The sequence below is a fragment of the Triticum urartu genome, chromosome 4, assembly GCF_003073215.2.
Source record: "Triticum urartu cultivar G1812 chromosome 4, Tu2.1, whole genome shotgun sequence".
NCBI lineage: Eukaryota > Viridiplantae > Streptophyta > Magnoliopsida > Poales > Poaceae > Triticum > Triticum urartu.
The window spans coordinates 150,376,335-150,396,725 of record NC_053025.1 but is presented as its reverse complement, the minus strand read 5'-3'; the positions used below and the strand labels follow the sequence as shown (position 1 = coordinate 150,396,725).

At 45.3% G+C, this 20,391-nt stretch overlaps 1 protein-coding gene across 1 annotated transcript; it reads left to right on the top strand.

The window, feature by feature from the left end:
• Positions 1-326: 326 nt before the first annotated feature.
• Positions 327-17,624, top strand: LOC125551175. The gene is made up of 13 exons (XM_048714332.1): positions 327-743; positions 1,321-1,437; positions 2,834-2,901; positions 3,096-3,195; positions 3,283-3,354; positions 4,180-4,239; positions 4,416-4,545; positions 4,621-4,811; positions 4,935-5,119; positions 5,352-5,479; positions 6,129-6,472; positions 15,574-15,809; positions 16,566-17,624. The coding sequence occupies exons 1-12, from the start codon at positions 477-479 to the stop codon at positions 15,628-15,630; spliced, it is 1,719 nt and encodes a 572-aa protein (XP_048570289.1). The 5' UTR covers positions 327-476; the 3' UTR covers positions 15,631-15,809; positions 16,566-17,624.
• The last annotated feature ends 2,767 nt before the right edge of the window (positions 17,625-20,391 follow it).

Below are 20,391 nucleotides of genomic sequence, written 5' to 3'. Positions count from 1 at the left end.
CAAGAGGTCGCCAACAGAGCGGAGCCGCCGGAAGGATCGGATCCCTGGCGGCGGCTAGGGTTTCCGTCTGCTCGCGTAGGAGGAAAGCGATCTCCCTCACCTTTTCTACTTTGTTTATCGGGTATAATATTATATACATTGATGTTTGTATAAACTTGATCAAGCATAATAATATATTTTTCAGTAAAATAACAATATCTACAAAACTTGTATGCGTCACATTTTGATTTTTTAAATGAATTTTGAGAAAGTAAGTTAGTTTTCTTTTTATTTTTAGACCAAAGTTAGTTTTCTTTTTAAACTATCCAAACTCTGCTGCTCGAAGCCGCTAGGGTTTTACGGCGTCCTATCCCTCCGTCCCGGAGCCGCCGCCTTCTTCGGTCTCTCCTTCCAACCGTCCCTATTATCGTCCACCTCAAGTCCGGCCGAGCCGTCTTTCAGCCCGCCTCCAGTCACAGACCCCTCACTAACCAGCGATGGCCGGCGCCGTCGGCTTCCTCGCGGACGTGAACGACCACTGGCTTAAGCCACGTCTGCTCCGAGTGGTGGTTGGCGAGCGGATGCCGCAGCCGGGGAGCACCGTTCCGCCGGAGGAGCTGGCCTTCATCCTCGAGGCGGTGCGCACGCACGGCCTCCTCACCGAGGTCCTCCAGGACCCGTCGGACCAAAAGCTCGCCGAGGCGTGGCGCGCCACGGTCGACGCCTGGGTCGAGCGCGTCGGCGAGCTAGTGGAGAGCGGCTCAGTACGTTGCCGTATCCACCCCCCCCCCCTCGCTTTCACCGTACTTTGCTAATTTGGTACTGTAAAAAGAATATCTCCACCATAATGCTGAACTTGTGTTGCACTTGTATATACTAAACCCAATGTGACAAGGTGTGCGGATTTGAGCTAGTTGTTGCTATACACCACTGAAACTTTAATTCTGTTATGTTTCCTCAGTGCTACTTGTCATTACTCTCTTTTAAAGTTATTTATGTACTACTCCCTCCATCCGAAAAAGGTTGTCCCTTAAATGGATGTATTTAGCACCAAATTAGTGCTAGATACATCCATTTGAGGAACAAGCTTTTTCGGATGGAGGGAGTATGAATTATGCCATCTGGTGAGATAGTTTTATCTGGTATAAGTGTTATATTTTTGTTGTTCTGTGCTGCAGAAACATTCATGCTCGAACAATATACAACATATTCTAACAATAAAATCTAAACATCTGTAACTGTTTTTCTGATAGCTTTAACAGTTGTTAAATCTTTGATGTAAAAGAAAATGTATCAGACATGCTTTACTAATATTGGCGTCCTCTGTTTATAAATCTTTAGTCATATAGTTGTTGGTTGGGAACTTGTTTACTTGGCGTGACTTTCCAAGAGTGCAGCAGTGAGCGCTTTGCTGAATCATACTCTGATTGGTTTGAGAAGATTCTGAGGAACTTGCAGGTACTGCACATTGTTTGCTTCAGTTTTATGTGGAATTTTATGTTCTCGTTTTGTTTTTGTTCTGAGCAATTGTGTGCCCCCACCCCCTGACCCGGACCCCTTGTTTCATCACTGTTCTAATGTCTTGAGAATCCCATTATTAACTTCATAAAAAATGTGTTTAAGTTTGTTTGAATTTGTTGAGCTAATTAAATTCCAAGCAGATTATAGACAGGAAGGTAGTGATATCTGGAAGTATAGAGATATTCCAGATGTGATCAACCTTTGCTGGAATCACACTTGACGTCATACTATTTGATTGACCTCCTTCATGGATAAGACAACTTCCATGAAATGTAGATATTTCAGATGTGATCAACCTTTGCTGGAATTACACTTGGCGTCATACTATTTGATTGACCTCCTTCATGGATAAGACAACTTCCATGAAATGAAATATTTAGGTATTTCAGATGTGATCAAACTTCGCTGGAGTTACGTTTGACGTCATACTAGTTGATTGACCTGCTTCATTGATAAGACAACTTCCATGAAATTAAATGTGATGTTGAGATTTTCTACACCTAGGAGAAAACAGATGAAGAAGTCTGTCCTCGGCACTGATCTCTGTGGGAGTGATATCCGTGTAAATTTAGTGTCCCTTGGGTTAACTTAAGTCTGTTTGGCTTGGCACCTTCTGGCTGCCTGTGTTTGTGGTTGTTCATAACTTTCTTTGTGGATATTGCTATTTTTCTTTATTTCTGGTTATATTGTGATTGTTTTGAGGTCACATCTAAACCGAAGAATGAAATGCCAGTCACCATTTTCTTTATATTTAAATTGTAGGTGTTCAATCTATTATAAAACTGCATTTGTTCACTAGATCACTTTTCTCTAAATTTATTATATATCTGATGCATGCTAAGCTACCACCGCAACCAATCAATCGGAAATTATATTATGTAACGCCATCCATTTGATGTAAATATGAACCTTTATTGGAAAATTATATCACAAATTGAACTTGCAGATGGCATTTGTTCTCATTATTTGACCTATTCTGTATATTTTACCCCCTACATCCCATAATATAAGAGCGTTTTTGACACCAGTGTAGTACTTCTGACAGGTGTGTAGTAGTACTAGTTATCTTTATGGCTTCACTGAGCTCATTGGCGTGGTTTTATACACTAGCAAGTTTGACTGATTGAGATTGAGCATGACCTATTTCAACAAACCACATCTAAAGAAAAACCCACCCTAGTAAAAGTTTTTATCGAAGATCTTAAATAATGCTCCCCAGGAGTTCATATAATCCATAGTCTTCACATCCCCAGAGAAAATTATCTTTCTAGTTTTCTCTTAATGAAACATTCTCATACAATTATTTATCTGATATATCTTTTTTTCCTCCTAGAAAGGACTACCTAGCTTGCAACTTGTTACTTTGGTCTCTTGTACTTCCATGTCTGATCTATTTGCGAGGTATGTCATGAAAGCTATGTCCTTTTACTTGCTCAAGCTGTCAAGCACATAGTTGGATTGTAGGTACTTCGTAGTATTGTGAATGTGATTATTTGAAACTAAAGCTCAACAATATGTCCATATCCATTGCCCTTTCTTTTGTGCGCTACTCTGTTTTGTTCAGTTGAAAGCAACATAACTTGTTCTCTGATTAGATTGGCGAAATATTTGAACTTAAAGAAAGAGGCATCATCCTTTGCTGGAAGAGTTGTTGAACCATTGCTGCTGCTTTTAAATGAAAATGGTCCAGTGGCGGTATGTTGTTTTCACCCACAGGCTTACTCTGTTTGATTTCAAGCATGCAAGTGTAAATATGTAATCTACTTCTGTCTGTATTTGCAGGATGAAGCGATTGATTTGCTAAGGACAGTTATTAAATTGTATCCCTCATCTGTAAATCGACACTACAATAAAGTATGTTTACATTTATGTTGTACTCCCTCTGTAAACTAATATAAGAGTGTTTAGATCACTAAAATAGTGTTCTAAGCGCTCTTATATTAGTTTACAGAGGGAGTAGTTCATTTCTTATCGTGAACACATATATTCTTCCTCCAGTTTACAGAAAACTTTAAGTTTTGGTTACGCGTTTAGCCAAAACTTATAAAACTTTGACTCTTATATCTCTTTAAAATACTCCTATTTATGTTAGCCACCTGAAATATTTCTACGTGTACCTTTGTCTCGAGAAGTACTTCTATAAATCTAAATTTTACTGGGATTTAGAAATATATTTTCATAGAAATTAGTGGTCAAAGCTATGTTTTGGAGACCATGTCCATATCCATATCCAAAAGCTTATTGTGAACTGGAGGGAGTAGTTTTCTGAGTCTAGAAGGGAGAAAAGTTAATCCTTGAGAATAGCTTCGAAGGAAAAGGTTTGGTTAGGTGTTTTAATAAATAAAATTTTGTAAAAGTTGGTTTCTGGGTGGATGTAGGATCATAGAGTTGAAAGTTTGGAATATCTATTTTTTGTTACTGAATTGGAACATCTTTATTGATGATCTACATGAGCTACTATCAATATGTCTAATTGTGATTTAAATGTAGGTGCGTGGCACACGAGAGTTCTTTATGCGACATGTTCCTTTTAGATTTATTTGTCATGTGTCACTTATTTATCATTTTTTTAAAATTAGTTTCTAGTACATACCTCTGAAACTACAGCAAATGTACAACTCCCTACTATTTTACTGGCTGTTATATTATGTCATATTGTGCTTAATTTACACAATTCAGGTTGAATCCACCATTGCAGCAAAGATTATGAGTACAGAAGTCAATGTAAAATTATCAAAGGTGAGCACTGTATGCTTCATGCCTTATCTTCGAATTAATCTTTTTGGGATGCTGTGCAAAGTAACATTTGTGTGTTTTATTCTCCATTTTGATGTTCTTTCTTCTGTCGCTCATTGCCATGAAATTTCTCATTGTGTTGACCAACCTCTGTTTTTTCGCATCTTCCAATCCTTCAGAAATTTGCGAGAGTCTTAGCAATGCTACCTTCTGTCCGAGTATCTGAGGGCACTTGGTCATTGATGATTCAGAAAGTACTGATTGGTATAAACAATCTTCTGAACGATGCCTTTGTTGGGCTGGAAGAAGGTAATGTTTGTCATGAGCTATTTTTATTTTTGGTTGTACCATTTTAGATTGGCTTTGAACAACTTATCTTTGCAGAAAAGAAAGGGCGTGAGATTATGATGCTTCTAGTTCCACCTGGTAATGATCCTCCACCAGTGTTGGGAGATCAAGTAAAGTTGGGAGGCAATCTGCATGTGACAAAGAAATTTCGTGTCTTCACTGTTCCTACCATTTCAGCCCTTGCCCATTGCTGCTGCATGATGCTGACTAGTTATTACCCGGTTCAGGTTTGTCCAAAGCCTCATCTCTTGGTACATTATCATTACTTATTACCTAATGGCGCTGATAAGCTACCATTAAACATTACATTGCTCTAAACCATATTGTTTTACCTGTCATTGTCAAAAAAGGTCACCGTTCCTGTCCGTGCTTTGATAGCTCTGTCACGGAGAGTGCTCTTAGTTGATGGATCATTGCGCAACAAGTCGTTTCCTTCAACTACTTCCTTGCACCAAGAGCTTATTTGTTTTGAGCTTCCATCATTGCATTCATCTTTCTTGGATTTGCTCCATGCAACTATTAAAGGAATGCGAAGGTACCATGTGTATTGCCTCTTATCACTATTATCTAAGACACATCTCAATGTATGTTTTCCACAAGTTTTAAGCTTGCATCAAATACAGCAACATAGACACAAGTGTTTGATAATAATACTTGAATTTTAAGTAGCTTCGGAAACTGGATTTATTATAGAAGTCTAATATTATTCTGGATCTGAATCTGTACTGGAAAAGAAATATCTAAATTATCTACTTGTCATATTGCAGCCAACTTTTACCGCATGCTGCTAATATTGTACGGCTTGTAACTGATTACTGCAAAATTGCGAAGTTACCTACTACGAGGACAAAAGTTTACAGCATTGTTCAGCTGTTGCTGACCTCCATGGGTGTTGGTAGGCGATTCCTTTTGTTTGTTTGTTTGTATGCTCACAGTTGCATGATTTTATATTTTAAGACAAGTTTTTACAGCGAGTTGTTTTGTCATAATTATGTTTAATCATACCTCAGGGTTGAAATGAAATTGGATCTGCCTGTTTACAGAGTCAGCAACAATTTAACAATGATTCCGCTTATTTTAGAGTGGAGATAGAACACTAATTCTTGACTTTTTTTTCCTGTTGCCACTGCGGAGAAATAGTTTGAAATGCATCATCCTTCAAATACTTTATTTGTGGCATGTTCTGTTTGCACATGCGGGAAAACTATCATTGGTTTGAGGGATATAGTTTTTCTGTTCAGACAAACTTTTGTCAATGATGCTCTCTCAGAACTCAAATTTAACAACAGGCTAGATCTTTGAGGTATGACCATGCTGCATCCAGGGGCGTATGGTCTAAACATATTCCTCCATGTCTTCAAAACATGGAATCTATAACTTAACATTCACATTCCCTGCACTGGTCTGCCTGTTGTTTTTCTCTGTTGATTGACTGTCATACTTCGAGTTGCATCCATACAAATGTTTGGTACATAGCCTTGGTCGTCTTTTAGTCGATTGCGAGTCACGCCCATGGCTGAATAAATGATGCCTTTTGTTACCAGGAATGTCTCTCCATTTGTTAGAGGTAATAGTCAGCAATGCAGTTGGTGATCTGGATGATAATTGTGTAAAAGAAATGACTCTATTCAGCACAAATCCATCAAAAGGGACTAGTGAATCTTCGTCAAAAAGTTACTCCAAGAAGAGGAAGCAAGAACCACAAATACAAAATTCACATGCCTCGGGTTTGGAGAAAGCAGCAATCAGCCCAAAGAAAATGAAAACCTCTTCCATGCCAACTTCATCGAAGGGAATGACCCCTGAAACTCCAGGAGATGTTAGAATGTTCACACCACTCTGTGTTAAAATAGCTGCACTAGAAACCTTGGAAATTCTTCTGAATGTGGTATGCCTAAAATTTATCTTTTCTCACGTGCCTATTATTCGGATTTTTTTTCTTATTACTTCTCTTGTTATACTTGTTAGTAGAAAGAGCATAGGTAAGTCTGATTTGGGACTCAATTTCTGGTCTGTTATGAATGTAGCTGGCTAGGCTTTACCCCTTGTTTATAGCTGAAAGGAACTACTCCCTCCGTCCCATAATATAAGAGCGTTTTTGACACGTTTTTGGCCATAATATAAGAGCATTTTTGGGATGGAGGGAGTACTACAGAACCACCTCATTGGCTTTCTTACAGCCTAAGACTTCTTGACTTGACACACTGACTTTTAGCCTAAGACAGACTTGACTCACTAGCTTATACTACCTAAGGAAAAGACTTGACTCATTGACTGACTGCAGCACCATCCCAAACGCGTAGCACGCAGTTCATGGAATTTCACCCGCCCTAGTCCTTAGAATGTCAGTGAATTGGTCTGTGGTGTTGATGTAGTTGGCTCTGACACTCCCATCCTCCAAGCAGTCCCTGATGAAATGGTACTGTAGATCGATATGTTTGCTGTCCACCATTAGCTTGACTGCCTCAGCTTCTCTCCCATGGAGTTCATCAAGCAGCCGAGCCAGCCAAAGTCCTCGTGTTGCAGCAGATGTGGCAGCCACATACTCTGCCTCACAGGAGGACAGAGCCACCACTCGCTGCTTGAGAGACTGCCAGCTCACCAAGCTGCTACTGAGGAAGAACATCATGCCACTTGTGCTCTTCCTGGTGTCAATGTTACCGGCGAGGTCACTATCAATATAGCCAATCAGCCGTGTCTTTCTAGTCTTCCACCTGTAGTGTAGACCGTAGTAGCTTGTGCCGGCGATATAGTGAAGGATGCGCTTCACTGCCATCATGTGCTCTTGTAGGTTGCTCCATGAAGCTACCCACAAAGTCGATGGCGAATGCCAGATCGGCCTTGTGCTTTTGTGGGCTGCCAACAATCCTTTGATACTCTGTGGCATCCACCTTTTTTGCCGTGCTCTCACGGCTCAGTTTCGGTTGCCCCTCCATCAGAGTGTGAGCTGGGTGGCAGCCTTCCATTCCTCCAAGCTGAATGCGCGATGCATAGTGTGCCTAACATAGTCTGATGCCATAGCCATCTTGCTGGACTTCGATTCCGAGATAGAATGACAGCAGTCCAAGGTCACTCATCTGGAATTTTGTTTCCATCTTGTCCTTGAAGCTCTCAACTCCGCCTATGTTGTCTCAACATAGCCGGTCCCAAGCCCGGGTAAAGGAGGAGGGTTGTGATAGGCTTGGCGAGCCAACGTAAAAACTCAGCCACTCTTACGGAGATGAAACCCCAAAAAAGATTTTTGTGGGGACCGGATTATCCTGGTCAAGCTGGTAGTTGAGGACTTGGTTCTCAATGTTATCAGAGCGTATGCCCCGCAAGTAGGCCACAATGAGAACACCAAGAGGGAGTTCTGGGAAGGCCTGGAAGACATGGTTAGGAGTGTATCGATTGGTGAGAAGCTCTTCATAGGAGGAGACCTCAATGGCCACGTGGGTACATCTAACACAGGTTTTGAAGGGGCGCACGGGGGCTTTGGCTATGGCATCAGGAATCAAGAAGAAGATGTCTTAAGCTTTGGTCTAGCCTACAACATGATTGTAGCTAACACCCTCTTTAGAAAGAGAGAATCACATCTGGTGACTTTTAGTAGTGGCCAACACTAGCCAGATTGATTTCACCCTCTCGAGAAGAGAAGACGTGCGTGCCTAGACTGTAAGGTGATACCTGGAGAGAGTGTTGTACCCCAGCATAAGCTGGTGGTTGCTGACTTCCGCTTTCGGATTCGTGTCCAGCGGGATAAGTGTGCCAAAGTCGCTAGAACGAAGTGGTGGAAGCTCAAGGGGGAGGTAGCTCAAGCGTTCAAGGAGAGGGTCATTAAGGAGGGCCCTTGGGAGGAAGGAGGGGATGCGGACAATGTGTGGACGAAGATGGCGACTTGCATTCGTAAGGTGGCCTCGGAGGAGTTTGGAGTGTCCAGGGGAAGGAGAAGCGAAGATAAGGATACCTGGTGGTGGAATGATGATGTCTAGAAGGCGATTAAAGAGAGGAAAGATTGCTTCAGACTCCTATACCTGGATAGGAGTGCAGACAACATAGAGAAGTACAAGATGGCGAAGGCCGCAAAGCGAGCTGTTGGTGAAGCAAGGGGTCTGGCATATGAGGACCTCTACCAACGGTTAGGCACGAAGGAAGGCGAAAGGGACATCTATAAGATGGCCAAGATCCGAGAGAGGAAGACGGGGGATATTGGCCAAGTCAAATGCATCAAGGACGGAGCAGGCCAACTCTTGGTGAAGGACGAGGAAATTAAGCATAGATGGCGGGAGTACTTTGACAAGCTGTTCAATGGGGAGAATGAGAGTTCTACCATTGAACTGGACGACTCCTTTGATGAGACCAGCATGCGTTTTGTGCGGCGAATCCAGGAGTCTGAGGTCAAGGAGGCTTTAAAAACGATGAAAGGAGGCAAGGCGATGGGCCCTGATTGTATCCCCATTGAGGTGTGGAAAGGTCTCGGGGACATAGCGATAGTATGGCTAACCAAGCTTTTCAACCTCATTTTTCGGGCAAACAAGATGCCAGAAGAATGGAGACGGAGTATATTAGTACCAATCTTCAAGAACAAGGGGGATGTTCAGAGTTGTACTAATTACCGTGGAATTAAGCTGATGAGCCATACAATGAAGCTATTGGAGAGAGTCATTGAGCATCGCTTAAGAAGAATGACAAGCGTGACCAAAAATCAGTTTGGTTTCATGCCTGGGAAGTCGACCATGGAAGCCATTTTCTTGGTACGACAACTTATGGAGAGATATAGGGAGCAAAAGAAGGACTTGCATATGGTGTTCATTGACTTGGAGAACGCCTATGATAAGATACCGCAGAATGTCATGTGGTGGGCCTTGGAGAAACACAAAGTCCCAGTAAATTACATTACCCTCATCAAGGACATGTACGATAATGTTGTGGCAAGTGTTCGAACAAGTGATGTCGACACCGATGACTTCCCGATTAAGATAGGACTGCATCAGGGGTCAACTTTGAGCCCTTATCTTTTTTGCATTGGTGATGGATGAGGTCACAAGGGATATACAAGGAGATATCCCATGGTGTATGCTCTTAGCGGATGATGTGGTGCTAGTTGACGATAGTCGGACGGAGGTAAATAGGAAGTTAAGAGTTATGGAGACAAACCTTGGAATCGAAAGGGTTTAGGCTTAGTAGAACTAAAACCGAGTACATGATGTGCGGTTTCAGTACCACTAGGTGTGAGGAGGAGGTTAGAGCATCTCCAGCCGTTCGCCCCCCCAGGACGCCGAAAAAACGCGTCCTGGGGGCGAGCCGACGAGATTTTCGGCGAGGAGGTTAGAGCATCTCCAGCCGTTCGCCCCCCAGGACGCCGAAAAAACGCGTCCTGGGGGCGAGCCGGCGAGATTTTTGGCGTGGGGGCGACTGCGTTCCCAGTCGTCACCCCCAGGTCGGCCCAGGGCTAAACGAATTCGGCGTTTTTTTGGCACAAACTCATCGAAATTCATCCAAACTCGGCGACATTCATTCAAATTTGTACAAAAAACAAATAAAAAAACAAACACGGCCTAGCTACGCCGTCCTCGCCGCGCCTCGCCGCCGTCCGACTTCTACATGCCTAGGCGCTTGTAGAAGTCGGTGTAGTCTCCGCCGCCATCGTCGTCCTCGTCCTGCCACCCGCTGCCGTCCCTGCTGCAGCCCTGTCCAGGGTCGCCGACGCGGGATGGCCCGGCCTCCTCCTCATCGCTGTCGAGGTAGAGGACGCCGTCCACCTCGCGGACGGGGCGGGGGTGGCGCGCCTTGAGTTCCTCGAGGGCGCGGCACTGGCGAGCCACCTGCTCGCGGACGTAGTCCTCCCTCGCCCACCTCATGGCCGTCTCGTCGGCGGCGGCCATCTCGAGGTGCTCCGGCTTCACCGGGAGCAGGGGAGGCTTCGGCTCGGTTTTCGGCCGGACACGGCGCATGTGACCGCCGCGGCCTTCCTCGAGGATGGTCAGGGTGCCGCTGCGGGTGCGGCGCCCTAGCGGGGACTCCCTCGCCGTGTCCTGTGGCTCGTGCTTGACGGCGAAGGCCGCCGGCGAGCCGCCCGAGGAGGTCGTCGCGTCCGACAACCGCCGCGGCATCCACGAGCTGCCACGGCGGCGAGAGAAGGACGGGGGTGCGGGGGCGGGGTACTTGAGGCGCGGCGTGTTGCCGGCCTCGATGTAGTCGAGGACGTGCTCGAGGGTGCGGACGGGCACCCCCTACCACTTGCGCCGCCCTTCGGCGTTGTGGCGGCCGCGTGGCACGACGCCGTTGGTGGAGGCGATCAGGCCGTCGCGGCGGTGGTCGAAGTAGATCGTCCAGAACGCGTTGTTGTCGGGGGAGTATGCCGGCGTTCGCCGCTGCTCCTCCGCCAGCGACGACCTAATGCGGGCGATCTCTGCCCGCCGGTCCGCCCCGGTGGGAGCGGGTGGCACCGGCACGCCGCCGGCACTCAAACGCCACGCGCCCGGCACCCTCATGTCCGGGGGAGCTGGGCAGTCGGCCTCAAAAAGGAGGCGCGCCTCCCACTCGTGGAGGTGGCGGCGGTCGAAGCCGTTCTTCGCTGCGGAATCGCCTGTGTACCGCGCTGCCATTGCTCGTCGGCGGGGGAGTGGAGTGTGCAAGCGCGGGGGGGGGGGGGGGGGGGGGGGGTGGGGGGGGGGGGGGAAGAGAGGCGATGTGCTGCGGTGTGGCGTTCACCGGCGAGGCGGGCGGCTTTTATAGCCGGAGCTGGGGCGGCGGGAGGCGCATGCCGGGCGACGCGTGGCGGGCGGCCGTGGCGCTGGGCCACGCGACGCTTCACTGCGCGGCATCAATGGGCATGCTGACTGGCGCGCTGCATCGCGGCAGGCGCGTCATCAGTGGAGGCGAAGGCGCGGCAGCTTTGGCATTGATTCCTGCGGGAAACGAGGCGATGTGGACGACGAAGCGGCGCGTCGCTGACAGGGCGGGCCCATCACAGTTTGCGCCAAAAACGGTCCGTCCGGCGCCCCCAGGCGACCCCCAGCGCGCCGGGTTCGAGTTGGGTACGCTGGCGTCAATTTCGGCCCAATCCGGCGGAAAACGGGCTCCTAGGGGCGCGACTGGGCCATTTTTTCGGCGTCGGCGCCGAAAAAGTGTCCTGGGGGGTCTGTTGGGGGCGCGGCTGGAGATGCTCTTAGCCTTGATGGCCAGGTGGTACCTCAGAAGGACACCTTTCGGTACTTGGGGTCAATGCTGCAGGAGGATGGGGGTAATTGATGAAGATGTGAACCATCGAATCAAAGCCGGATGGATGAAGTGGCGCCAAGCTTCTGGCATTCTTTGTGACAAGAGCGTGCCACAAAAGCTAAAAGGCAAGTTCTACAAGACGGCGGTTCGACCCGCAATGTTGTATGGCGCTGAGTGTTGGCCGACTAAAAGGTGACATGTTCAACAGTTAGATGGATGTGTGACCACACGAGGAAGGATCGAGTCTGGAATGATGATATACGAGATAGAGTTGGGGTAGCACCAATTGAAGAGAAGCTTGTTCAACATCGTCTGAGATGGTTTGGGCATATTCAGCGCAGGCCTCAGAAGCTTCAGTGCATAGTGGACGGCTAAAGCGTGCGGAGAATGTCAAGAGAGGGCGGGGTAGACCGAATTTGACATGGGAGGAGTCCGTTAAGAGAGACCTGAAGTATTGGAGTATTACCAAAGAGCTAGCCATGGACAGGGGTGCGTGGAAGCTTGCTATCCATGTGCCAGAGCCATGAGTTGGTTGCGAGATCTTATGGGTTTCACCTCTAGCCTACCCCAACTTGTTTGGGACTAAAGGCTTTGTTGTTGTTGTTGTTGCTCGTCCTTGAAGCTCTCCACTGCTCCCTTGGATGAACCAGTGATGATTGTTAAGCTTCATGCACTAGCCAACGCAACCAAAAGTTCGAACTGATGGAAAGGGCTAGGCAATCCACATATACACTTAAACACCCCCTCTCACGTGTGACGCAGAAAGTCAACACGTGAACAGACTCAGAGGTATGGCTCAAGAGGCCTATAAGTGGACAAAAGGGGGCAGCAGTAATTTTTGAATAAATTGCCAAAGCTAGGACTTGAACTCAAGACCTTAGACTTTGATACCATGTTAAGCTTCATGCACTAGCCAACGCAACCAAAAGTTCGAACTAATGGAAAGGGCTAGGCAATCCACATATACACTTCAACAATGATCAAACCATCCACATAGACTCCAATGGGCACGATTTCGTCACCGGTGACGCTTCGGTGGATCGCGTGCTTGTGCCCACTATTTTTGAAGCCAATTTCCTTGAGCGTGCAGTAAAGCTTCGCGTTCCATGCTCGTGGCGCCTGCCTAAGGCCATAGAGGGCCTTGCGCAGCCGCATGACTTTTCCTTTTTCTCCGGTGATGATGAACTGAGCGGCTGCTTCACATAGACCTCCTTCAGTTCTCCATTATGGAAGGCTGATTTTACGTCCATGTGGTGGACGGGTCACCCCTCCTGGGCAGCCAAAGCAAGCAGCAGACGGATGGATTCCATGCGAGCCACAGGCTCAAAGACTTCATCAAAGTCAATGCCGGCTTGCTGCACGAAGCCGCATGCAACCAGCTGTGCTTTGTGCTTGATCACCTTACCAGTTACATTTTTCTTCAATTTGTAGACCCATTTGAGGCCTACTGGTCGATGCCCATGTGGTAGATCGACGAGCTCCCATGTCCTGTTCTGCTCCACTGCATCCATTTCCTTGCGCATGGCTGCTTGTCATGCCTTGTCTCTCTCAACTTCTGCAAATTAGCACGGCTCCCCCGTGCTCGACGAGTGCAGCTTGGCATCGAGGTTGCGTGGCGCAAGTCCAGGCAGTGGTTCTCTAATCAGATTCTAGACCATGCGATAGCGAACTGGTGTGTCGCGGTGAGCAGCATCGAGTCGATCATCATGTGCTGGTGTTGTGACAAATTCTGGAGTTGCTGGAGCTGATACAGGGATGGTGGTGTGGCAGGTGAAGTACCCCGAGTCACATGTCCTGTTGACACAGGCTCAGCTCGCCCTGAGCTGGACGCGTAGCTGGGCGCCTTCGCTGCGTGAAGGTAGATGTACTGGATATCGAAGTTGCTGCCTGAGCGTGCGCTGTCGTCCGCTCCCCAATATCAGCCACGTTCTTCATCAAAGATGACATAGTGGGCAATGCGGATGCGTCTTGTCACAGGGTCCAGCAGCTGGTACGCCTCACACTTTCCTAGCCGATGAACACAGCGGGAGAGCTGCGGTCTTTTGAGCTTACTCAGGTTACCCTGTTAACATACGCCAAGCACCCAAAGGTGCGAAGGTTGTGGACAGCCGGCTTGTGGTCTTGCCACGCCTCGCAAGGTGTCTTTTCCAGCAAGGGATTTAGTGGGAGCACGGTTGAGCAGGAAGACAGCAGTGCTCACAGCCTCCCCCGAAAATTCAGTTGGCGTGCTCCTCTGTTTCAGCAGAGCATCCACCGTTTAGTTTCGCCACTTGACGATGCCATTTTGCTGCGGGGCGTAAGGTGCAGAGAAGTGGTGCTCGATGCCTTCATCAGCAGTAAGCGGCAAACCTGGTCGAGATAAACTCGCCGCCGTTGTCCGTGTGGAACACGCCCAGTTTGCATCCGCATTGAACTTCTGTTGCTGCCTGAATTCTTTTGATGACATCAGGTGTGCTGCTCTTGCCAGCCAAGAGCATCACCCACATGTAGCGAGTGGCGTCGTCCACAAGCAGCAAGAAGTAGCGCTGTCCTCCAGGTGTCGCCGGTGAAACAGGACCACAGAGGTTGCCTTGAACGAGCTCAAGTAGCTGCTGCGCGCGGTACCTTGCTTGCCGATGAATTGTGCCACGTGACGATGCTTGGTGATGATACATGTCACAGAGCTGCTCCATGTGATCCGGCTGTGGCAGCCAGCGTGTCATGGCGAGGCATCACATCTTCTCCAATGCGTCGAAATTGAGATGCCCATACCTCATGCCACCGCAAGCCATGTCGTCGTGGCGGGCAAGAGAGACATATTGGCCGGATCACCTGAAGATGTAGGAGGTAAAGGCGATTCCGGCCACGTCTAACCCGAATAAGGAGTCAACCTTGCTGATCCCAGATTCGAAGCACACGTCTTCTGATCAGCCCACATGCATTCTCATCTAGCTGACAAATGCTGATGATCGAGTTCTTAAGCCGTGGGATGTAGTGGACACCGCTGAGGGCCTTGTGTTCGCTGTTCTTGCCAGTGAATATGATTGTGCCCATGCCGCAGATTTTGACGATGGAGCCATCACTAAATTGGACTGTGCCGATGATCCTGTGGTCGAGCTCGGCGAAGGCATTGTCGCTGTTCTTGCCAGTGAATATGATTGTGCCCATGCCACAGATTTTGACGATGGAGCCATCACTAAATTGGACTGTGCTGATGATCGTGTGGTCGAGCTCGGCGAAGGCATTGCCGTGGCGTGTCATATGATTGGTGGCACCGGTATCGAGATGCCATCCTTCGACCTGCTTATCATTGTCGCGCAGAGTGTGGTTGCTGAAGCAATTCCTTTTTTTCATCATATATATAGAGTTGCGGAATAAATTGAAATTTATATAGTTTTATTCATATATATCAATAAAATATAGGGTTTAGAAGTAATTTTCTTGATTGCTCCCAGCCGCTCATCATTGTCACGTAGAGTGGTTGCTGAAGCAATTCCTTTTTTTTAATCATATATATATATAGTTGGGTAATAACTTGAAATTTATATAATTTGATTCAGATGACAATAAAATAGAGGGTTTAGAGGTAATTTTCTTGATTGCCATGCTGAAGATGTAGAGTCCCTTTGGAATGGGGATAGCTTTTATCATGAAATAATGACACTATGCACTACAATATCATTTAGAGTCATTTGCAATGTTATCTAATTGTCACAATGGTGCTTGGGTCTCAATTGTCTGTGGTTACATTGTCTGATGTATAATTGCAACAATCAGATGTAATATACATTTTATTGCCTTTATCAGGGGGGGTTTATTGAGGACAGATCACTGGAGGGCAAAAGTGGACTTGCTCCTAATTAACATAGCTACAAGTGCTTGTGACTCAGGAGCAGGGTATGAGCCATCAACAACCAAAGTCGGGGAGACAAGCATATCAGACTTTCGACTTGCTTCATATAAGGCATTGCTGGCATCTTTTCTTTCATCTCCTCATGCCCGGCCACTTTATTTAGCCCAAGGAACTGAACTCTTCAGAAAAGGTAAAATCTCATGTCTATCATTTACTCCCTCCATCCCATAATATAGGACGTTTTTGCAAGCTAATCCTATATTAGACTAGCCACAATGGGTAGTAACATAGACTAGTAACATGCATATGTTACTAGTCTATGTTACTACCTCTATAGTGGGGAGTAACATATGTGTAGTAACATGCGACACTTTATTTATTAAGCTATAGACTCATCTTGCCTTAATATGTGTGATGTTACTCATACTACTAGTAACTAGCTATGTTACCACTTTGCTCTCTCTCTTCATTTATTGCTTGCCACATCATCTATTTTATCTAGATATGTGTGATGTTACTACCTATGTTACTCCCATTGTGGGTAGTCTTATGGGATGGAGGGAGTACTTGTCTACAGATGGAGTAATTAATTTTGTGTCTCGTAATTAATAGATGGTTAACTGAAAGGAAAAAGGGAGAGTTCTGCTTGAACTATCTCTGGATATATACAACAAAAGCAGGCCTTGTACTATTAGCTCTATGACATGGTGCAATCTGCAGCTAGATCAAAAGATAAAATATACTTGGTACATTCATACACATGATTCATGCCTGTCCACGTGAGCGCATGAGCTTGATTTGCCTTTGTGGCCTGTCGATTTGGTATATGGAAGGAGTTAGCAGTTGGCTAGGGTGGCTCCATATTTTCATGAAAGTAATAGTGTTGGCTAGGGGGGTTCCAGATATATCCTTTAAAGTAACAACTATCATCTCTTGTTTATTACAGGGAAGCTAGAGATAGGCACTACGCTCGCAGAGTTTTGTTCACATGCTTTGCTGGCTTTGGATGTTCTTACGCACCCTCGAGCCCTTTCTCTAGAAAAGGCAGGTCCTTTAGTCCCTGGACTCAACCGCAGTGAACCAGAAAAGGCAATTTTTGGTGCTGGCACATTTAACTTTTCACCATCCGAAGGGCAGCGCCAGGTTATTGCGGATGAAGATACTTATGATGATTGGTTGCCATCCATCAAGGATAATGAACCGACAGAAAAGTCTACTCTTGTAAAAGAAGTTCCGCAAATTGGTTCACATACAATTGCTGAGGCAGTAGAAGATGTTCCTGCATGCAACAGGAGTGATGCCATTATGGTGGTTGCGACCACAGAAAAAACCTCCCAGCCAATGACAGTGGATAATCCTTCTAGCTCCAATGCTGTTTCAAATCCAATCTACTCAAGGCCACCTGAAACACAGAAAGCCACAGCTACCCCCTTTCGAGAGGAAAAGCGTGCTGATCATGTTGATTCTCTTCTTCAGAATAAAAGCTCAGCTGCGGTCAACCTACCATTCCGCAATCTGGCAACCTCAGGTGATAAACCATCTGACCCAGGTGTTGCTGCTCCGAGCAGCTATAAAGATGTCTCTTCAACCCGCTTCATTCAGCCCATCAAGGCAGACTTGTCTGATACAGAGTCAGGAGACTCTATGCCAGAGATACAAGACGGCGACCTGGATTCTGACTATTGAGCTTCCTTCAATCAAGGATAAACATATACCCTTGCCTTTTTTCGTCCATCTTTATCAGCATATCCCTTGGGGTCAGAGCCATTTTTGCTATATATATGGCTCTGTTTATCTAAGAATGACCATCGGCTTAACGTTCGTGTATTCTGTTGCTTTCTGTACCTATGACACTTGCATGGTTTGCCAGCGCCTTTGTGCCCAGTGCAAGGAAGATGTGGCAGCTCTGTAGAAAAATTATACGAGGATTAGTTATTTCTTTTTTTGAGGACTTGAAGAAGAGGGACAAGTTGACAAACGTTAACCATGAATTCCAAGCCAAAAATCACCAGCTGTTCAAGCAGAACAATAATATAAAACGCCAATGGTTAACTGTATAACACTTGCTGAGTTGGGTAGAACTAATTAAGCTAGACTGCATTCACGAAAGCATGAGTACAAGCACTTGTTTTTGACATCAGATCTTGTTGTAAGGTAACCATTGTTAATTAACTTCAGATCATCGTAGAAGCAACAAAAAGAAACATGGTATCAAAAGGAAAAAAAAATATATGAGACCAGGTCTCACGGTTAGCAGGTGAGACTCGTCCTGACACGTGGCATTCACAAATCATAAAGTATCTAATCTCTCTCCCTTTTCCTTGATTTTAAGTGAGGGGTGGGGGATGTTTTGTGATTTGTGAATGCCACATATCAACCATGAAAATGGGTCTCGCGTGAAACCTCTTCTCATAGAATTCTTTTCCGTATCAAAAGGTATTCTGCGCTGCCAAGTTCTGTATCCTTGACGGCAGCATGAAAGGAACGCCATCCAGTTTATATCGCCATAGACGAGGGCAAATTTGTTGGGCCAATTGATCGTTTGCCGCCTTTGCTCTGCCTCGGTCAAAATGACCCATCTTATATTGCAATTGATTGTATGAGAGTGGACGATCTGCACACGGGCATCTGCATCTGCTTTTCAAAAATGTACTTTTTACACGTTTTGTAATGTTTAAAAATTCATGTTGGCAAAGGTATGTTCACGGTACAAAGTTTTGTGTAAAAAAGTATTTTTGTTTTGTTTCAGTAAAAAGATAAATTTCACTGCTTTTAAATAGCATTTCACGGCACAAAAATTTGTCTATTTTGCACGGGCTAAAAAAAGTTATTTTTCTATGAAACTTTCTGCACACACATAGAATATGGAGATGTTCGCGCGCACCTTTTTTCAAAATTTTTTGACATTGCAAAATATGTTTTCCAAAATGGGTTCATATGAATCTGGATTCATCCATGCACTTCTCTTTGATTGTATACCCCATTTTTGATATGTCGCTTGTAAGATGCCCCATATTAAAAATAACCAGCTCTCTTTAGTTAACTACAACAATTGCAGATAGGAGAAGACGTCACTGCCTCGATCAAGATCTCCAAAATTACAGAAAAATTAGAGCTATTCCCTTTGGTTATCATGTGCTATTTCTTTTGCTTCGTGATACACTTTACAAAACTCGAGGTGAGATATATCCTTATCTTCTTGAGTTATACACATGCTCACTATATCGATCTCGTTATCGGTTTTGTTCTTCTTTCTCGTTGACATATTTCAGCATCCCTGTGACATAGTCACCTGTGTATGGCCACACGATGGTGGATGTCTTCAACTAAGAGGGTCTTAAGAATATCTTTCCGTCATCGGAAGAGCAAATTCCATTCTCGAGCTATCTAGTCCTTTTCAAACTTTTTGATGAACCCGTAAGTTGTCGTTATAATCACTGTGTTACAGATGGCGTTTGAGCAACCTCAAAGTTCATCGTATGGTAAGAAGTGACTACGATACTCTCATGATCTAAAAAACTAAGTCACATATTAACACTCCATGTTATACCTCTTCTTCTCTTGCAATTTCAGTGTCAGGATCTGAAACTACTTGCAGATTGATTGGTCTGGTGGCGATGATATTCAACAGTGCATTATCATGGCCAGGAGGAGGTTTACACACCCTTTCTTCGTTGAAGTGATATTCACAGCAACATGGAATATATGGATCCTTAGAAATGGGAGGACCTTTAGGGGTGAAAGGGTCACTTTTGGTGTCTGGAGATGTAAATTTGTACATGATTTTTCCTTGCTAGCACATAGGGTTAATGCTTCTATTAGACCCAAGCTCTTAGCCTGGCTAGCTGGCGTCCCTTGATGCATGAAATAGGTAGGTAGTTTTGTTTCCTTCTTTCCTATCTTTAGTAGCTAGCTTGTACAGTTGAACTTGGTTTCTTGGTTGCTAATAAAAGACCGTGGGGCTTTGCCCTATAGTAGTTGGTAAAAAAACACTCTGTGTTATAACAATTGACTTCTGATGGTATTATCTTAAAGTATAATAATTAAGTTTGGGTCAATTCAATATGATCATTTTTCTAACATCATGCTTTCAATGTTGTTTATCATTCCACATGTGCATATGAGTTTTCGATTGAACCGCATATTACAGGATCATAACAGTTATAGCACAGAATATAAGCTCATAATTATGAACATGGAAATATAATAATACAATAGTATTGTCTCTGGGGCATATTTCGAACACATGGTGCATTTGGAATAAGATGCATGCATGACCACTAATTCCCTATCTCTTATTTCTATGAATTAAATGTGGTGTGAGAGTCAAAGCACTTTAACTCAATTGGACTCAAAGTGAGCTTAATATAGTGGAAATCCGAAAAATTTAGATGAACCCTTTAAACCAGAAAGGAGGGAGGTTTTGTTACATATAAATTTTATTTTATTAGTTAAATTGGTGGCCACTCGAAGCTGATACAGTTTGAATGAGGGTAAAAAGGCGAGGAGAAGCAGTTCCCGATATGTAGAACGGCCAATGATGCATCCTCCTTCGCATGCTAAGGGAAGTAATAGTGGTAGAAGCAATATGCAACCAGTCGATGCCGTTTAGTATACTACTACTAGTATGGACCGAGGAGTAGATGGCCAACGCACACGTGAATGCAACACAGTCTGTGCTTCTCATATAAAGGCTCCCCACCAGTCCAATCCTTATACGAAATCGTATGCACCTACACACCTAGACCAAGGGCAAAAGTGACCACTCCAAT

Coding starts and splice junctions, on each gene's coding strand:
- LOC125551175 (XM_048714332.1), top strand. CDS start 477: ATGGCCGGCGCCGTCGGCTTCCTCGCGGACGTGAACGACCACTGGCTT. Junction 1,438..2,833: donor AGATTCTGAGGAACTTGCAG/GTACTGCACATT, acceptor TTTTCCTCCTAG/AAAGGACTACCTAGCTTGCA. Junction 6,473..15,573: donor TGGAAATTCTTCTGAATGTG/GTATGCCTAAAA, acceptor TGCCTTTATCAG/GGGGGGTTTATTGAGGACAG.